General features: G+C 41.8%; 1 protein-coding gene across 6 annotated transcripts in view; it reads right to left on the bottom strand.

The window, feature by feature from the left end:
* Window positions 1–438: 438 nt before the first annotated feature.
* Window positions 439–19,234, bottom strand: part of MYLK4 (myosin light chain kinase family member 4) — an 88,674-nt gene continuing 69,878 nt past the window's right edge. For 2 of the 6 annotated variants that reach the window (XM_053602131.1, XM_053602133.1), the window contains exons 9-15: window positions 17,887–18,028; window positions 15,132–15,202; window positions 14,217–14,345; window positions 12,798–12,950; window positions 10,278–10,356; window positions 7,351–7,423; window positions 440–4,653 (exon numbers count right to left, since the gene is read on the bottom strand). In XM_053602131.1, the coding sequence (XP_053458106.1) occupies window positions 7,376–7,423; window positions 10,278–10,356; window positions 12,798–12,950; window positions 14,217–14,345; window positions 15,132–15,202; window positions 17,887–18,028 (622 nt within the window). In that variant the 3' untranslated portion in view covers window positions 440–4,653; window positions 7,351–7,375. Of the gene's footprint in view, window positions 4,654–7,350; window positions 7,424–10,277; window positions 10,357–12,797; window positions 12,951–14,216; window positions 14,346–15,131; window positions 15,203–17,886; window positions 18,029–19,234 lie in introns of all 6 variants that reach the window. The other 4 variants (XM_053602134.1, XM_053602132.1, XM_053602136.1 and 1 more) reach the window with 4 other exon arrangements.

Genomic DNA, 19,234 nt, shown 5'->3' with positions numbered 1-19,234 from the left:
CTTTGTGGTCTTCGAGCGGGGCTGTGAAAAGTCCTACAGGCCTGTCTCAGCCCAGGCTGGGGTGGAGGGTTTCATTGCCACAGGGATAGCTGATTGCTGCTTGGCAAGAGTGTAGGCCTGGATCCAAGTGTTGTCCACAAACGCACATGCAGGCCGGGGAGCTGCACGTTTCCAGATGAAGTTGAGCTCAGAAAGCAACACAGCACAGTGAAGTTCTTCAGTGCTGGGATTTTTTGAAGAGGACATTTCAGTGTCTAAGGAATAGTACTAAGGTACATTAAAGGGACTGAGTTGCTTCTGATTACCTTTATAATTTATTAAACCCTGTTTAGGCATTAGATGCTTTACATTTATCTCAGTAAATATTTTTGTATTGATAGAAAAAAAAAGCCTAAACTTTGTGCTGGTGCCATGTAATCACTATGCTTTCAAATGCAGAAGTTGTTTCCCCCATGGTGCTGGCAGTATTACTGCAGATAGCTCTGGAGACCCTATAAGTGTGAGGCTCCTTTGCAATACCCTGGGCTCTTAATGTCACAGGAATTGATTGACATATCAGACCCTGTCATAAAGGAGAGTGTTTGCGCTGCATTTGCCAAGTCCACGTCATTAAATAATTTAGCTCATTAACCAAAGGATAAATAAATTCCATGTTTATTTCTCAATATAACACATGACTGTCATACATCTTTATAAGGCAAAGACGTACGGCTGAATGAAGCTACGTTCAGAAACAAAAAATATACACGTATGTGATACACTCAATCACCACATTATGAATCCGTTTTTATTTCTTATCTATACCAATAAACCTCATCGAAGGACTCACTGATGTCTCTCAGGTGAGATAACAACAAAATACATCTTAGTTAGCATGTGCAACTCAGAAAGCAGATGCTTTCTGCTCTTTTCAATGGGTAGCAGTAGTTGAATTTTAAGCCTTCATGGAAGGTGAAATTGCCCATGGAATAGACCACTTACACAAAACACACCCTCACTAAAATGGAGCATGGAGAAATCTAGAGTACTTCTAGTTTGAGAAACGATAGACTTCCAGCTAAGCAAGCAAGTCATCTTAATTCCAGAACCCAACATCCACTAAATCCAGCATCAACTTTCCTTTAGGACAGAAAGAAATGTGGTAATAAAATTTTTATCTCAAAAAAGTTTTGAAGGAGCATCACAATGGATAAGAAGAGGGGCTTTGATTCTAACTTAAGAAAAGAGAAAGAAGTTAAACAATTAAAAAAGAGCGAAAGCAAAGTGGGAACCTTGTGCACACTGAGAAGCCAGTCGTGGCAATTCTGTGGCTCCCATGGCTGGTGAACTAAGCCTGATGGCCACAGCCCAGGAGGGCTCTGCTGCTTCCTCCCGCTTCCACCCTCACAAGTGGATTTTCCAAATGAGGTTCCATCAGTTGGCCTCTGGTGTGGACTAGCCAAGCACACATATGGGGCAGAGGGAGCTGAAGGGACAGAAAAGGAATGAAATAAAGAGCAGGCTTCTCAGCTCCCTAGTACCAAATCCATATTTTGATTCTAAACTAAGAAAAAAAAATTGCTATACTAATTTCCATAAAATGGATGAATGTGTAAATATTCACACATCTTTCCAAACAGGTTCACATCAAAGTTAGCCATGACGATGTGACAGCATGCCTATTTACATGTTTTGAGTAAAGAAAGCAAATTAATATCAAATCAGACAAAAAGCAACTAACACTAAACCTACTGCCCTCAACAGACAGGAGTGTTAATGAATTTCAACCAGAAGTTGTTTCCCCAAGTTAGTTCAGATAAGAACCCCTTCCAAAGTTCTTTACGTAACACATGGGGATACAAGCCCTCTTCTCCCTGATTTTTAAACAGCAACAGATTCTGGTTAAGTGTTGGTGTCTTCCAAATTACAAATGTGGGCATGCTTTCTCCTTAATAATTTGTGAGGTTTCTTTCTCTCTTGGCAGTGGTAAGTGCCACATTGGTGCTTAATTTCCTCCACTTGCTAAAGAAATGGGAACTGCCTAGTGAGTGAGCGAAGCCAATCTCTTCCATTAAGAGGGTGGTGGAGAAATACAGGCTCTCAAATCCTAATGACTTCTTGGAAAAATTGATCACAATAGCCCCCATCCAGCCAGACTCAGCTTCTCTGAGTCCATGTTTGCATCTGGTTTGTTTTCTTAGCTTTCTTTGCAAAGCCCCCTTTTCTCATTAGAGAGGCAATGTACCAAGTTCCCAGTTCTTGCTGGAGCAGCCACACATGGGCGTGGAGCGGGGGACAGGATGAACACTAGACTGATAATCTCCCATTTCATGTAACTCTAGACTGTAATCATCACCTCTGCAATGGGAACTATCCTCAGCTCTCATATAAAAGGCACCCCGCTGGCATGAAGATGCCTTCCCATACAAATGTGGAAATTTAACTACAGATTCAAACAAGATCCATTTTCAAAGGAGAGTCCCCTTTTTAAACCTCAAAACAAAACAAACAAAAAAAATCATACCCACGAACTACAGGGTCATCAGTGGATTAATTTGGCAAAGACATCCTGCCTGTATTTGGCCTAAGCTGTCTCTTCCATGTATGGCAGGGCCTGGGGAAAGTTATCTGCCAACTTGAGTCAGAAGGAAAGCTGGATGTGAGCTGCACATCATGCAAAAGACCTCCTGCTCAATTTGGTAGAGAATCCAGGCCGGCCGCAGGGCAGAGAACGCCCTTCCATGAGGGGTTTCAAATCAGACCCTTGTGTCCCATTTAGCATTTGAGTGAATGCCAGCTCTCCGTGGTCTAACTAAGTATTAATGCATGCACTGGCTCGTATTTTTCCAGACCCAACGAATAGCATCAGCTAAAGATAGCTCAGTAATTTAACACTTCAGTCACAGGGCTTTGTGTACGTGTGTTTTTTGTTTCGTTGTTTTTCATTTTTTAAGAAAACGAAATTAAACATTTTAAGCATAGTCACATAACAGGAGCAGGAGAAACTAACCTTGGATAAATGCATAGGCCACAGGGAAAAAAGAAATGCATCTTAATGTAAGGGCAAAGGCTAGAGAGGAGTTGGTTTTATAGTTGGCATGACCACGAAATTGGCATGTGGCCTTTACCAAATTACACATTTCCTTCTATCTCAACTTCCCCCTTACCTTAAATATGAGGATAAGGACAGTGCACATGTAGTTATTCGTGAGCATGCTGTAAGGATCCCTTGGGTGGATGTGCGAGCACGTGGGGAAAACTGGCGCAGAATATGTGCCCTCATTAACACAGCCACCAAGCAATCCTTATTACCTTCCATTGCTATCATGACAACAGTAGCCTAGACCATTTATAGCTAAAAATAAAAAATGCTATTGTAACTGATCTCAATGAAACAATTATTTGGAAATGGAAAATATAAACAAAAAGTTTATGAAGCTGAGGGGTGAGTGTGTTGTTAAGCATGTACTAAGGAGTTTGTAGTTTTGCCTGGTCTCTTCTCCACACAGAAATGACACACAGGTTTTTCTCTTTAAGCCCAGTGCTTTTGGAGCCCCAGACGCCATCTATAGCAGGGTCCACTTCCCCTATAAATATCTGCCATGAAATGGCACATGGGCTTGGGAATAAGAAGCTTCCAAAGAGATGTCATCTTTGAGCCCAACAGGAGAGCTGAGCCGAGTTCCCACCACTCTTGGCTTCTGACTGCCATTTTTTCACAATCACTGTGTCACTGAAACTCTGCACAGTGAAATTCTTGGTCTTCATAAATATTTGCTTGAATTTACCCAGAAACTCGACTGCTAGTTCCCAAGCAACATCAACATTGGATGCCAAGCACTGTTCTTCCCTGGGAGGCACAGATCGGTCTCTTCTTGTTGACAACAGGGGCTTCCAGAAACCTCTTGTGACTGTTGACATTATTCTAAAGGCCGTGATTTTAAAGACTAACCATAAACAGATACCTTTTGCACTGCCTCTCAAAATCAGTGTGTTTCCTGGGGATGAAGTGCCAGTCAGAAGGGAGCGGGGAGTACAAATTTGAAGGTAGAATCAGCTACCTGAAGAAAATGATGTGGTTAGATGACAGCTCAGAATAAATGGAAGATACAATGTCTGATGCCTCTTGCCCAGAACTATAGAAGGCTTATGTTCCAGCAAAAAAATTAGATATCCATTGAATTCCCCTGATTTTGGACCAAATCAAAATGGAAGTTTAAGAAACTAAGTGTTCAAGGGTGCACCAGACTTTGAGTTTTTTTGTGATATAATTATCCTGTTTGAAAAGCATTGTTTAATGACCAAAAGCTGATTTCTCCCTCTAAACATATCCTCCATGTCTGAAATCTGCCAATAAATCTCAAGTGTGATTGCTGTAGTAATCTGAGAAATAGCAGATATAATGCCCCAGTGACTGAGATCAAAAAATAAAAATGAAAAACTCAAGATGGCAAGAAAACGTCTTTCCAACGTGGGCTACCATGGGGTGAAGGGATGTGTGTGTGCCCCAGGGACCAGGGCACTGGGTGTCCCCCCTGCATGTGGCAGAGGTGCTCTGAGTTCAAGTTCAAGGGCTCCCCCTGTATGGCCACCAGTCATCACAGGGGTCAAGGCATCAGAACTGCTGATTTTTCCAAAAATCTTCTCAAAGCAGCAGCAACCACAGCAGTTTTCCTGCAAAGCAAACAAAATACGAATCTTGTTAATTCAGCAGGGCTTTTAAAATTATAATTAGTTGGTTGTGCCCTTAGGAAAACCACAGATGACTTTTTTATAATATGTGTGTGTATATGAGAGAAGAAAAAAAGAAACCTCTTGACAGATTCCACTGCTTACCAGAGTTGGGTTTTTTTTTTTTTTTTTTAAGTTTGTGCAAGATATTTTAGTACTATTTGCAATATCAAAAGACAAGGCTTCTTTGTTTCCTCTGAAGTGCAGCCATTCTGTCCATCTGGTCAGCTTGATCCCAGCATCAAAGTGGGACTGCAGGTCACAGCATCAAAGTGGGACTGCGGGTCACACGTGGGATTATTGCCATTTGCTTTACAACCCCATCTGCCTGGGGCCGCACACTGTCTGGCGCTCTGCGTCATTCCCATGGGCCTGAAGAGGTGCCCTAAATCTACCTCTCATAGGCTGGCAAAAGATACAACGAAGGTAACAGGAAACGAAATGCCACCAGGTTGATTTTGAGAGTGTTTCCTTGACGCATCAAAAAACCTCGAACAAATTGCAGGAGATTCATACGCCTCAATTTACATTGTGGATTATGTTTTATGCTTAGGGCCTGGAACTCTTTTCTTTCTCCACAGGCATCATCTTCAACCACCAGATTTTTAAAATCAATATTATCTCAAATTTGGTTTCCCTCATAATGTATCTTGCCATAAACCCCATCTCATCTTGGCAGGAAATTTTATTGTGCAGAATGATTTTTTTTTAACTTCTCAAACGAGGCTGCTCCCAGAGCTGATATCTTAAATTTAAGTTTAATTTTTTTTTTTTAACTAGGAAAGTAAACTAGGAAGTGTCCAGATCATGTGGATCTGACACGATTCTTCCTTGACCTCTGGTGGGACTCAGGTGCATTTCTGTGGTCAAATGGGGCTAGAAGAGTCCAGGAAAGGAAGGCAGTTAGCCCACAGGACTTGACTTGTTTGCAGAGGCCTCATCACGTAGGTCCAACAGACATGGTATCCAACTGTGCCCATGTGACCAGCCCAAATACTCTGTCTTCATCCTCTGCACAAATGTCACTACTTGGGCTGCCACGGTCTTCCATTGCATTGGCTTTGAAGCACCCATTCTGGTGTGGGGTGGAAGGACTTCCCCCCTCTCATTGCCACTTCCTCCTCATTCTTCCCCAGCCAGACTCTGGCAACAGGCCCACCTTGGAATGCAACACCCATTACCCAGTGAATTCATTCCCACCAGGCCTCAAAAGTGGCTCCAATCCTAGGGTGGGAAGGTGGTTTGTGGCAAACCCTCAGAGTTTGTGGTTGCTAGGGACAAAACTGCTTCTGGAGGAGAGGGTAAGGGAGGGGACAGAGCAGGAATGGATGCTGCTGGCTGCCTATGGAGCCAGGCACTCATGGCTCAGGGCAAGGGCATTCAGTGAGCACCCTAACCCAGGGACACAGTCATCCTTTCTTTCTCCACATAGTCATAAGAAACAAAACTACCTGCTACTCTTTCCAAAACTTTAATGCCCTTGCTATTTTTGCAAACAAGAATGGTCTTTGTAAACAGAAAGCACATGCCTTCCTGTCGACTTTTCATAGATTTCTAAGTGAGTGACAGACACAGAAGTAAGTGAGCCTTCATCCAAAGGCCAGTGTTTCCCTAACACTGCTTTGGCACTTTCACTATGATGTATGGATTTCTTTCTACCCCATTTTGTTCCATAAAACATGCAAGGTAGCTTATAAGAATAACAGACAAAAACCTCAGGCCCAGAAAAATATGTATCCAAAGAAAGGGTTAACACCAGCGGGCAGCAAGAACACAGACTGACGCGTCATAAACCATGGGCCACTGTGCTCAGGGGCTGCAAATCGCTGGGGACTTACTGCCCAAGATCAGGGAGCTGACTTGCTGGACTCCAAGTCACTGCCCCCCAACAAAGACATCAATGTTGGGATTTCCAAAAGTCCTCCTTAATGACTGCATGTCACTTCCTTAGTCTTTTCCTTTAGGTCATGCACCAAGCTAGATTGTTGACGCAAAAGAAGGTACATGTGTGAAGCCATCTCTTAATAATTCTGCCAAAACCCTACCTGGGTAGAGGAGCCTTTAGAGTGTGTGTGAGATGGTGCTCCTTGGGGTCAGAGAGTGGACCAAGGGCAAGAGGCAGCTTAGGGGAGGGGGGAAAATGGGCTTTAACTTCAGAGACCCCTGAGAGAACCACATTCTAACAGCCTTTAGTCTCTGACCCTCTGAGATGCAGCTTCCCCACCTGAACAAAAGAGAGTATGACTTCCCTCTTTTGTGAGCTCTCACAATTGTACGGTCTACCCCAGACAGTGTCTATTCAGTTACGGGCACCTGTTGAGCTGATGATTGAGTGAGCACCTCCTCAGTACCAGGCCCCAGTCTTAGGGCTTTGCCTAGGTGATCTCACTGGAGCCACTTAACAATCTCAGGAAGTGACACTATGCCCAACTCACAAACCAGGCAACCAAGCTTCCTCCAGTAAGAGAGAGAAATGGCAGAGCCAGGGTGCAAGTGCAGCGTCTGATTTCAGGCTGTGCCCCCAGCCAGAACGTGGCCCTGCTTCCCACATGGTCTGTGAACAAATGTTCAGATTCTTCCTTATTTCTCTCTCATAAGGTATTACACAAATGCCTCTTCAGGAAAAGACCCAAGACTAACCTTTCAAATGAGTGCCTCCCGTAGACTATTTGGTCCCAAGGTCCTGGGCGTCAGAGCTGTGATTCTTATTCTTCTAGGAAAAACAGAAGACATGTTGGAAGGGTTAGGACTGTGCTCATCAGTGCCTGAGTTATGACATGAGAACACAAGAAGGGTCGGTAATTGATTAATTCAGCACTTGCTGCTGGCTGGTTTCCAGGAGACTCACAGTTTGAGAATGCTTTGGCTTGCCCCAGCTGAGAGCTATTTCTGATGGGACACTGGTTATGTCTCCCATACAGAAGGCAGAGAACTCCAGCCTTAATTTCTAAGAAAAAGAAATCCTTAAACTTAGTGACCGAGGACTACAGCCATGCTCAAGTGGTTAAGAAACACAAAGAGCTTTTATGCATGAAGCAAAGGAGGTAAACTGTATATTATCAAAGACTTTAAAAATAGAATTTAAGGCTCGGTGCCAATAGCACAGTGGTTATAGCGCCAGCCACATACACCGAGGCTGGCGGGTTCAAACTCAGCCTGGGCCAGCTAAACAACAATGACAACGGCAACAAATGAAAAACGGCCGGGCGTTGTGGCCAGCACCTGTAGTCCCAGCTACTTGGGAGGCTGAGACAAGAGAATCACTTAAGCCTAAGCGTTAGAGGTTGCTGTGAGCTGTGACTCCACGGTCCTCAGCAACAAAGTGAAACTCTGTCTCAAAAAAAAAAAAGAAAAGAAAGAAAAAGGAAAAAAAATAGAATTTAGGTTGAAAGGGCAAATAGTTATGGATCAGAATTACATTTTCAACATAAAGATAAATTCTGATCTTATAGAACATATCAAAACCAACATGATTCCAGAAATAAATCTTCTGAAAAAAATAGTTTTAATATTTCATTGAAACTTAAAATATATTAACTTTGAAGATTGGCTTTCCATAGCATCAAAAATGCATGGCACGAGAGTGGTTCTGAAACATCATTCAAGTCCCCTGCACCCAGCAGCCTTAACACAGCAGGATGGTAAAGAGGTGAGGCTCTGCCCTGGACCCCAGAACTCAGCCCTGACCTCAGTGTCCTCAGCTACATACTAGAGGAGGGTTCGGGGGGGGGTTGGTATGAGGGTTAAATGAGTTAATTTTTATAAAGCAGTTAAAAACATAGCCCCCACAGTACTGTATAATTATAACTTCAATGATAAAAAAGATTTACAAAATGCAATCTGTTTCTTAAAAAAAGAGAGAAAGAAAGAAAAACTGTCACCATTCTCAAAACATCTATTCACTTCAGGTAGCAGCAGTTGCATAGAATAACAAAAGGTGATTTTTGTTTTTGTTGTTACATGGTTCGAAAATATTTTTAAACTCTTTGTAAACTGTATAATGTCATTAATTACCTGCTGTGGTTTCTATATTGTCCTACCGCGTCAAAGTGTATTTGGACACCAATAAGCTTGGATAAAAATACATTGGTGGAAAATTGGCTCAGAATAGGTCGGTCACCCTAATAAGCAGTTTATGTAGTCTGGGTGAGGTACTGACTAGGTAATAAGTCTATTTTTACTGAACATCAGTACCAATTATCAAGGAAAGGTATATTCAGACACAAATAAACTTAGTGCTGATGCTGAATTTAGAAGGAAAGTTAATTTCAATAAAAACTGCATGTGGAAAAAGTGAGTACCTGAAGCCTAGTCATTCAAGGTTTGCTGGTGAGTGAAAAAGTTTCATTCCCAAACCCCAGGGAGCAAAGAGGATGAGGAGCAAAGGTGGAGGGACTGGAAACCGCACTGGGCCAGGGCGTGGCCCCAGCCCTCCCGCCTGACGCGCGCAGAGAGCAGCCGTCCCCCGTGAGGCCCAGACCCCAGGTTGCCTCCCTGTGTATCTCACCCGGCTGAACATCCAAGTGCTTGGGAATGTTACTTAGGGGGTTATGCATCTATTTCTGTGTTGTTGATATAATCACAACTATTTGGCTAGAGACAGCAGGCCATAGGCAGAGAAGCCAGTTAGGAGGCTACTGTGGAAATTCAGGTGATGGACGTCCTAAGCAGGATATCAGGGAAATGGAGAAAAATGGACAGATTTCAGATGTAATTGGGGGATATAATGTACAGAACTTGGAAACAAACTGTGAGGGGGGAGGATGGAAGAAAAAGAAGGAAACAAAGATGCCCAGGATCTGGTTGAGGCCCCTTGGCTAGCACCCTTCACCTCCCGTGGAAGGAGCTGGAGAATGAATAAGGTGGGGGAGCTGAGTTTGTTTAGGGCTGAGAAGATCCAGGTGGAAAGACCTAGACACAGGTGGACATATGAATCTGAAGGTTGGGAAAGAAATTTGTGCCAGAGACAGATGAGGGAGTCGAGTATAAATGGTCATTAGGGCAGTGGGAGTAGAAAGAGCTCTTACTGTAAGGAGCTACTCAGGGTGTGGGCTTGGTTACTTCAACACTCAGTCTTTAATTGAGTCTCCTTCACATGTACTTATGTGGATATCTGGACCAAGCTGTGTGTTAGAGTTAAGATTTGGTGCCCAGAGCAGAGTGAAACACCTAAGCATAGAATTTAGGATACTGAATTCTGTTTTAAAAAGGCATGTTGCTCCCAAATGAACATTAGCATACATTCTCCAAAACTTTACATGTTTAAGGGCTTTATATGTGTGTACGTGTGTGTGCATAATGTGATTCACTTTATAAAGGATACAATGATTTAATAACCAGATGGGCTGAGGCTACTCTATTAAACAACATAATTTACATTACTTTTTTCAAATGCAAACTGCTCGATGAAAGCATTTTAAGTAATTTAATACTAGTGCATGATTTCAGGGCTGTAAGAAAAGAAATGAGAAAGAACCTCGTTTAAGGTTAAGATGACTCTAGCATCTGATCATTAAAAGACAAGCAGACAGGAAAAGAAGAGGAAAAAAATAAGAAGCTTTATTCACCTGTGTGTTGAGTCTGGCGTGGAGCTTGTGGTCTGACAACCAGGGATGCTTGAGCGCTTCACTTGCACTTATTCTCCAACTAGAGAGAAATTCAGAAGGTCATTAGCAGAGACGCACCAAGGAAGGCCTGCAGCTGCTGTTCGCCCTCGGGTCTGGCCTCTGCCTTTGGGAGACTGGATGACCAAATGGCAAATTCACAGTCAACTCTGCCCGCTCTGGAATTGTGTGCTATCAATGATGGCATGAGGACCATCAAATTCAATCAAGGTAACAACATAGTAAGACAAACAAGGCAAATAATTGAAATTCTTATTAATAATCAAACATCTACTTTCAAATAAGTAATAATTCCTGCAGTGTAACATCTAAGCTTCATACATTGAACTCCTGTCAGTCAGTTGAAGAATAAATGTATATTTATTATTGAAGAGCAAAATACTATAGTGATTCTTGACGATTACAAAAGCAATTTATGTATTATGACATTTTATTAATAACTCTTACAAACTTCTGAATTAAGAAGTTTTGATAGGGAAATATAGTGAATGGAATTATTAAAAAAGAAACCATTAGATACTTTTATGAAGAAACAATATCCTTCTGGAGCTATCCAAGATTTATAAAATTTTAGAAAACAATGGATTTTCATGAATCCTTGGGAATTAATGAAGCCCTCGGGCTGATGAAGTGGGCGGGGCACATGCAGGGTAGAGGTAAGCCCAGGAGTCCAGAGGGCCTGCCTCTAATCTGCTCCAGGCTGGCTATGTGACTGCCTCATTTCTTCATCTCTAAAACAATGGTGATAACACCCAAACACCACAAGATTATAGAGAGGTTAAATAAGATAACACATAGAAGTATGTACATAAAATAGATTCTAAGTACATGTGGATTTCTCAACCTTCAAAGATCTGACAGTGCTGACATTTCCATCTGTTCACTGCCTGGGGTACAATTACGCGCAAATAATAATAATACCTTTGGCTGTTATTGAGCCTCTCTGTTAAGGACAAATAAAACCACTGTCTGTGAATTGCTCCTCCCCTCATACTGGCACTCCCAGTCTGGCGAGGTCCTCCTTTTCCTTCAGGAACTCAGTTCTGGCCTTATCTCCGTGTTAACCATGTGGCATTATATATTTTAAAAAATACCCATGCCTTCTATTAGATGGCGAGTTACTAAAGGCAAAGACTGGACTTTGCGCATCTATTTTCACCATGCAACACCTTTCTTGCCCTGTAGTAGCTGATCAGTTAGATAATTGGCTGAATAACTTTCTTGTCTGGCACTGTGCCAGACCCACTGCCCATGTTGGTCCCCTACTCCCTGACACCCTCCTTTCTTTGATTCCTGGTCATGTTTATGAATAATTAAAAAGGCATAAAGGTAATAATACAATAAAGCAAGTATTATTGGTCCTGAAAATCTTAAAGACTGTCTACCATCATATGGTTTGGGTATAAAGCCATCCAAAACAGTATAATATTTGATGGATTAATCACAGTGCCCTTCTCTCTCTGTGATTCTAAAATGCAAGTCCCTATATTTCCATGTCACTCTTTTTCACTTGTTGAATTTTGAATTAATGTGGTTTTCACACAAGAGAAAGTGCGTATGTAGAAGGCCGTGTAATGTGTAACAGCTAAATGTTTGGCCCTGTGGGGAGGTAGACTCATGTTTGAGTCTCGGTTCTGCTACTTACTAGCCATGTAATCATGGGCAAACTACTTAGACTCCCCTCCATGAAACAGTAATAATAATCATTCCTACCCCCTTTGATCTGGGAGTGGGGCTAGGGGTTAAAAGAGATAATGTCTATAAAGCACTTAGCCCAGAATAGGTTCTCAAATGAAATGGTAGCTAAGGTTCAGTTACATAGAGCCATCTACATGTTTGTTGAGGAGAAATGGATCTTAGAAATAACTTCTCCCAAACCTTTCATTTTGAGGATAAGTCAACTGAGCCCCAGCAGAAGTCTATAGTTGCTAGAGTCCCGTGTTCAAAGGCAAAGGGAGAAAAGTTTGTGTTCCCATTCAGGCCTCAAGACAAAGCAGCCCTAGATCTCAGTAGATAAACTAGGGAGGATCAAGCCTCATTCTGTTCACAACTTTCCATGGGCTTCCTAGATGTCGCTATACCACTCTAATAACCCTGGTGGTATACGTGGCTTACTCCTCACTCCAACTCCTAATTAAAGAACTGGGGCAGTAAAAGCAGCAGCTATATTCAAATATGACTCTCAAAGAATAGTACAACTTCCTTCTTAAAGCATTTTACAGATGCCAAAGTGCCATCACATACTCAGATGGCAAACACCGGGCAGGCGGTCACCTCTGAAGAGTGAGGGCCAGCACCAGTAATTTAACGGGAGATCAGAGCACCCGTTTTTTGTTTTGTTTTGTTACTTTTGAGCCTGTGGATGATATTTAGGAGTTAAAGTGCTTAGTAAAGAGGACATACATTTACTTTTTCAGGTGATTTTCCCTACTTCTCCCAGAGCAGGGGATGGGCTTGGGTTACCTCTTCTCCTTAATCAGAAGCTTGGAGATGAATTCCCTCGCCTCCTCAGAGATGTCTTGAAATTCTTCTTCCTCTAAGTCCCACCTACAGGCCAGGATGTTGCTCAACGTCTCTGCATCATTATCACCCAGGAAAGGGGATAAACCACTAAGTCTACAAGACATAGGATATCCAGAGTAAGTCCTTTTTTTTGAGACAGAGTCCTACTTTGTCACCCTTGGTAGAGTACTGGGGTGTTATAACTCACAGCAACCTCAAACTGTTAGGCTCAAGTGATCCTCTTGCCTCAGTTTTTCACTTTTTTTTTTTTTTTTTTAGTGGAGATGGAGTCTCATTCTTTCTCAGGCTGGTCTCGAACTCCTGAGCTCAAGCAATCTACTTGCCTTGGCCTCCCAGAGTGCTAGGATTATAGGCGTGAGCCACCATTTCCAGCCCAATTTCCAGCCCAGAGTCAGTACTTTTTTTTTATTTTTTGTAGAGACAGAGTCTCACTGTACCGCCCTGGGGTAGAGTGCTGTGTCGTCACACGGCTCACAGCAACCTCTAACTCTTGGGCTTACACGATTCTCCTGCCTCAGCCTCCCGAGCAGCTGGGGCCACAGGTGCCCGCCACAACGCCCAGCTATTTTTTTGTTGCAGTTCGGCCAGGGCTGGGTTTGAACCCGCCACCCTCGGCATATGGGGCCGGCGCCCTACTCACTGAGCCACAGGCGCTGCCCCAGAGTAAGTACTTTTAAAACAGCTTTAGACAGGTTGCTTTTTTGTTTCTACCATTTAAAAGTGAGGGGAGGAAAATAACCTAACAAGTAAGTCTAATTTTATAATACAGGGTGGTCATAAAGTTCACGTGTAATTTAAAATGGCACCCTGTTTTAAATTACACATGAACTTTATAGCCACCCTGTATATTATTGCACTCAAGAAATGCTTACTCCTCACCCCAACTCCTTATTAAAGATTTGGGGCAGTGAAGGCAGCAGTTATATTCAAATATGACTCTCAAAAAATAGTACAACTTCCTTTTTAAAGCATTTTACAGATGCCAAAGCACTGTCTCATACCCAGATGGCAAACACCAGGCGGTCACCTCTGAGGAGTGAGGGTCAGCACCAGTTATTTAGGAGATCAGAGCACCCGTTTTTTGTTTTGTTTTGTTACTTTTAGGGCTGTGATTGATATTTAGGAGTTAAAGTGATTAGTAAAGAGGACATACATTTACTTTTTCAGATGATATGTGGGGAAAGAATTCACTCCTTTCACCTGCAAGATTCAACAGAACCGCAAAGGCAACTGAGTATGGCAGGTGTTATTTATTTTTAAAAGACCTAAATTGGGGCTTGTATTCAAAATAGCAAAACCTCATGGAAGATGCATAGAGATTGAGAGCAAGAATCAGAGGGAGGCAGAAAAGCTGCTCACAGCATGTAGGCGATGACCCCCACGCTCCACATGTCAGTGGGAAAGGAAACAAAATCGTAGTTCACAACTTCGGGAGCGAGGAATTCAGGGGTTCCAAAGTTCACCTTCAGCTTCTCTCTGGGTTTGTATCTGGAATTTAAGAGACAACGTGGAAGGATGAAGAGTGTCCATCACACATCATGAAAACTGAAAAGATGCAGTCTACAAGACAAAATAACTTCAGCTATACTAGACGTTAAAGGAAATCACAAGTTTAAGCAATAGGGTCAGAAAGCAGGAATTTACAAGTCAAAATTCATACTAGAAAACCTTAATAATCTGAAACACTTGTGGGAAAATCCACTCCAAATAATTAGAACAACTGCATTATAGACGGTAACAAAAAGAAAACTGATATGGTCCTTGACGGAGATGGCTTGAATAAACGTGTATTAAATGAGTAAACAGAATGCCGAAATAATTTACAACATCCATTTTATATGGCTCATTAATGACTTTGATTGTTAATGTGTCCACACAAATTCTTTGTTCCCCCAAGAAGTTTTTACGTGCCAGAACCCTTTGCAATCTAATTTATGCTATTAATGTTTTTTAAAAGTAAATCTTCTCTGTACAGATAGAACAAAGATAAAAGACTAAGACAAACTCTTACAAAAGCTTAAATTAATGGCTTCTAATGTAATAAACTTTACTGTAGTAGGCTTTAGTTTTCCATATCCTTTATTGCACATATTATAGAAACTTATAACCACTCAAATCTCAAATTCAGCAAGGTGAGGATGAACATAATTTTTGCTAAATTAATTCTAAATGATGGCATGAAACCAAGGGGCATATCAGATTTATCTTTGCAATGAAAGAATACCCATCATGTTCCCAAACTCCATTCATTCCCCTACGTTCAAATAGACATACCTTCTGGCCAATCCAAAATCAATAATTTTTATTTGCTTAGCATCCCGATTCACACACAGGATATTCTCAGGCTGCCAGGAGAAAGAGACACATTAGCAATGAAAACAACCATCATTCACTCAAATTGTCCCTGAACCACAACTAAAAATACAGCGATGCTCAGGAAAAACATATCAGGCCTTTCACTTCGGGGCTGGCTTGTCTGTGTGGGTATTTTCTCCTTTCATTATGTGGTGGGTGAGGTTGTGGGTATCCTGCCAACCTTGCATTACCCCGCCTGTCCTCTCCCTGGTTTCGCAGTTTACCATAAGGCATGAGTTCAGGCAGAGGCCTCCGCACAGAAGGAGGCTGCTTACAAGTTTCCAAATGGGCTGGTGGAGGCCAGTTGAGTCCTGCCATCAGCCCCCCTAAAATTAAGTATGAATTTCCCCTTCTTTGAGAAATATTTTCCCGTAGATTTATGAGTTACATGAGAAATGGCCTGATTCATTTAAACAACCACACAGAATATGTACGATAATGTTCCAACCTCCAGAGTTTCCCTTTCTGCTTTCTTTATGGGAAAGTTGTGCATAAAAAAGAAGGCACTTTTCTCCCACTCTTCGGTGTTGGCAATTCCAAGGTCTGGCTGAGATCAGTGTCAATGCCTAAAGTCCTTGACACGGTTTTCCCTTGCAATGAGCCTCAGGTAGGACTTTGCTAACCTGACAGTCTTGCAGGGAGAAGGGGAGAAAAGCAGGAAGCAGCACAGCTACTCAGCATTCTAGAACATCTCACAAGTGCACCTACCTTTATTGGGATAGAAAAACCAAAGTCCGGGGAAAACATGGGATGTGATTTAAAGTCAAGGTCATTCATAAAAGAGAAGTAAAGTTTTCAAGGAATAATCAAGAACATTCAAATTCCAGTCCCAACTCTTCCTTAAGAGCTGGGGGTCATTAGCCAGGTTACTGAACATACAGGATTCCATTTCCCCAGCCTTGAGGTGGGATCACAGATCCCCACACCCCACCTGTCTGGGTGGAGAGAGGTTCAAATTGGATCAGAAACTCAGAAATATTTTATAAAACAATTTAGTGTGTCCTGATCAATATTCAATAGTCTGTTTAGGTTGGGAAAAATATCTTTGGAAGCCCTTTTCTAAAATATGTCTCAAGTAGATGTCTGTGAGTGAAAGTTGTTTATAGAGAAGGGACTACTATGTGAGAACATTTTGTTTCATACTTAAATAACTGATCAACCATGTACAAAGCTGTCCAAGTATGAAGGGATACTATGGCATCAAAAAATGTGTTGGCAGAGTGTAAAGAAACAGCCTGAGGGCACTTCAAAAAGTTAATATTTTTATAATCATGAAACTAAAGAATATTCATTGAATAAGATTTTCAAAACAGAAAAATATAAAGGAGACCATTTTAAAACCACCTATCATCTCCCCCAAAGAGTGACAAGTGCTCTTAATATTTTTGGCCCTTTTCCTTACAAGGAGCTTTCTGAAAAACGAATCCTTAATGACCCATCCAGCCGTCACCTTTATTATTATCTTTACTTATAACCCTTAACTAAAATTGCCCTTGTGAGTCCTCAATCAATGTTATGAAGCCACATACAGAGTCATTTGACTTACAATAGGTCCTCGCCTAGTCCCAGTTGCCAATCACATCCCTTCAGGGATATTTGCAGAATATCTGCACTTGATGAAAATGCTCTGTGAACATACGCATTATCAGATTCAGTTCATAGCCAAGGGCTTTGTTAATGACGTTTAACCTCTGACTTTGTCATTTTACATACCACTCCCTCTGTGCTCCTTCTGCTCAGAAGTGAATGGGGAAAACAAGGCACATAAATCAAGACAGCGAAGGAAGCCAAGTTGTAGGGAGAGAGGCCCATGGAAACCTATTTAGGAAAGCTAAATTTATTTCACTGTGCAATCCCTGGTGATTTACAGTAGACGGATTGTTATACAGAATATATATTTTACCTCACTGTCACGCTGTGCAAACAGGGAAATGAGAAAATGACCCAGCCACACAAGAAGAAGCACTTTATGATACTTGCCCCGATATGAGACTTGGTAAGGGTTATTGAGAATGGATCTTTTCTAGGTTTGTAATTAAGACTACGTACTATCCAATTCCAGGGATTTCACCATGAGAAAGAGATAAAAAGGGAGGAGGAAATAAATAAGAAAAGAAAGGAAGGCAGTCACGTGTGCTTCCTACCATTTCCAGTGTGGCCCTGCCCGCTCTTTCCATACGTTTCTACTCAGCCGTCTAGAAAGCCCAAGGGAAAATCAGTCTCAAAGTCCAGGGCTTTTCTTTAGGAAAGTAAGCAGCTCTGGGGGTTCTTGGAGCTCCAGAGAGGGTAGCTGCCACTAGAGAATTCTGAGTTAGCTAAAATCCTCCCACCTACTTATCCTGATAATAAGAGGGATTGCCACAGGACCATTGTGGTGGAGGTGACAGTCGTTTCAATTCTACGCTTTTACTGAAACCATCCACCATGTAGATTTCTTTAACATGGACGAGTTAAAAGCACCTGAATAGTATTCCCTAAAGATGGAGCACAAAACTATAAGGGGTGACAAGCTGGGAGTGAGGAGATGAGGATAAGAATCCAGATTTATATTAATCGTTGAAAATGTAACCAGTGAGAATACACATTTCCTCAGCTGGCATATAATACCAGACAGGGGGCATTGATTGGGGGCTGGGAAAGGTTTACATTTCATACAAAACAAAGCACACTTTACCTTCAGGTCCAAGTGGAGAATGTACATCTGATGCATGTGCCGTATCCCCTCACATATCTGCTTCATGAACAGGATGGTGTCAAACTCCGTCAAGTTACAGTTTTCATCAATGATGCGGTCGAACAGCTCTCCACCATCCACACTGAAGAGGAAAGAGGAGTGCGACCCTTAGTCCCAATTCCTTAACCACCACCACGTGTCTTTCCTGTGGGAATTTGGTGTCCAGGTTCTTCTACCTTCCCTAAAAGATGTGTGTGCACAGTTATTTCTCTGCCTTCTTGCCATCTCAGAGTCGATTCTTACACTGAAAGGCTACAGTGTATGTGCCTTCAAACTCATAAATGGAGAATCTCATTTCTTTTCTTTTTTTTTTTTTTTAGAATCTCATTTCTTTTCATTCAGTGACTTCAGCTTTGGGTTGTGTCCATATGTACCATTCTCCAAATACACTGAACATAAAGAGAACCTATGGGCAAAGGGAGGGTATTACAAACCTCATCTGAAGGCTAGCCAGGCTTCCAGCCCTTTTAGCCCCCAAAGTTCAGTGATAAAGTGGTTCTAGTTGGCCAATGCTAGATATTGTAGTCCCCTGTATCCTTCAGGGAATCTGTTCCAAGCCCCTGGGTACCTGAAATGGCAGATAGTACCAAACCCTATGTAAAGGGTAAAATGAAGGTTACTGGAACACAAGCACCAGGATACTGTGACAATTGATCTCATAACCTAGATGGCTACTTAGTGATAAACATGGGCGGGGACTGTATACAGTATGGAGACTCTGGTCAAAGCCATGATTCACATTCCAGGTGAGATGGAGTGGGATGGTGTGAGATTTCATTACACTACTCAGAACAGGGAAGAATTTAAGAGTTGTTTGTTTCTGGAATTTTCCATTTAACATTTTTGGACCTCTGGTAGCAAAGACCATGGAAACTGAAACCATGGATAAGGGAGAACTATTATACTTTATTATCTAAAATGACTTATTGCACAATGAAAAACAAAACCCAAAATGGAAAAACAATGGACTGAATCACAATTTTGATTCAGTGTTAGTTAAACTGTAGTCAGCCCTCTGTATTCATGGGTTCCACATTCATGGAATCAACCAATCAGAGATCCATATAACCAAACCAAGTATGTAACCAAAAAAAAAAAACTCAATAAAAATTAAATACAATACAACCATAAAAAAATACAAATTTTAAAAACAATACAACCGTTTACATGATGTTTATATTGTATTGGGTATTGTAAGTAATCTAGAGATGATTTAAAGTATACAGGAGGATACTGTGGGTTACCCCAGATACATGCCAGTTTTATAAGGGACTTGGGTATCCTTGGA

This window comes from Nycticebus coucang, chromosome 9 (genome assembly GCF_027406575.1).
Source record: "Nycticebus coucang isolate mNycCou1 chromosome 9, mNycCou1.pri, whole genome shotgun sequence".
NCBI lineage: Eukaryota > Metazoa > Chordata > Mammalia > Primates > Lorisidae > Nycticebus > Nycticebus coucang.
The sequence above is the reverse complement of the archived record's forward strand: the minus strand, read 5'-3'. Positions and strand labels throughout refer to the sequence as shown.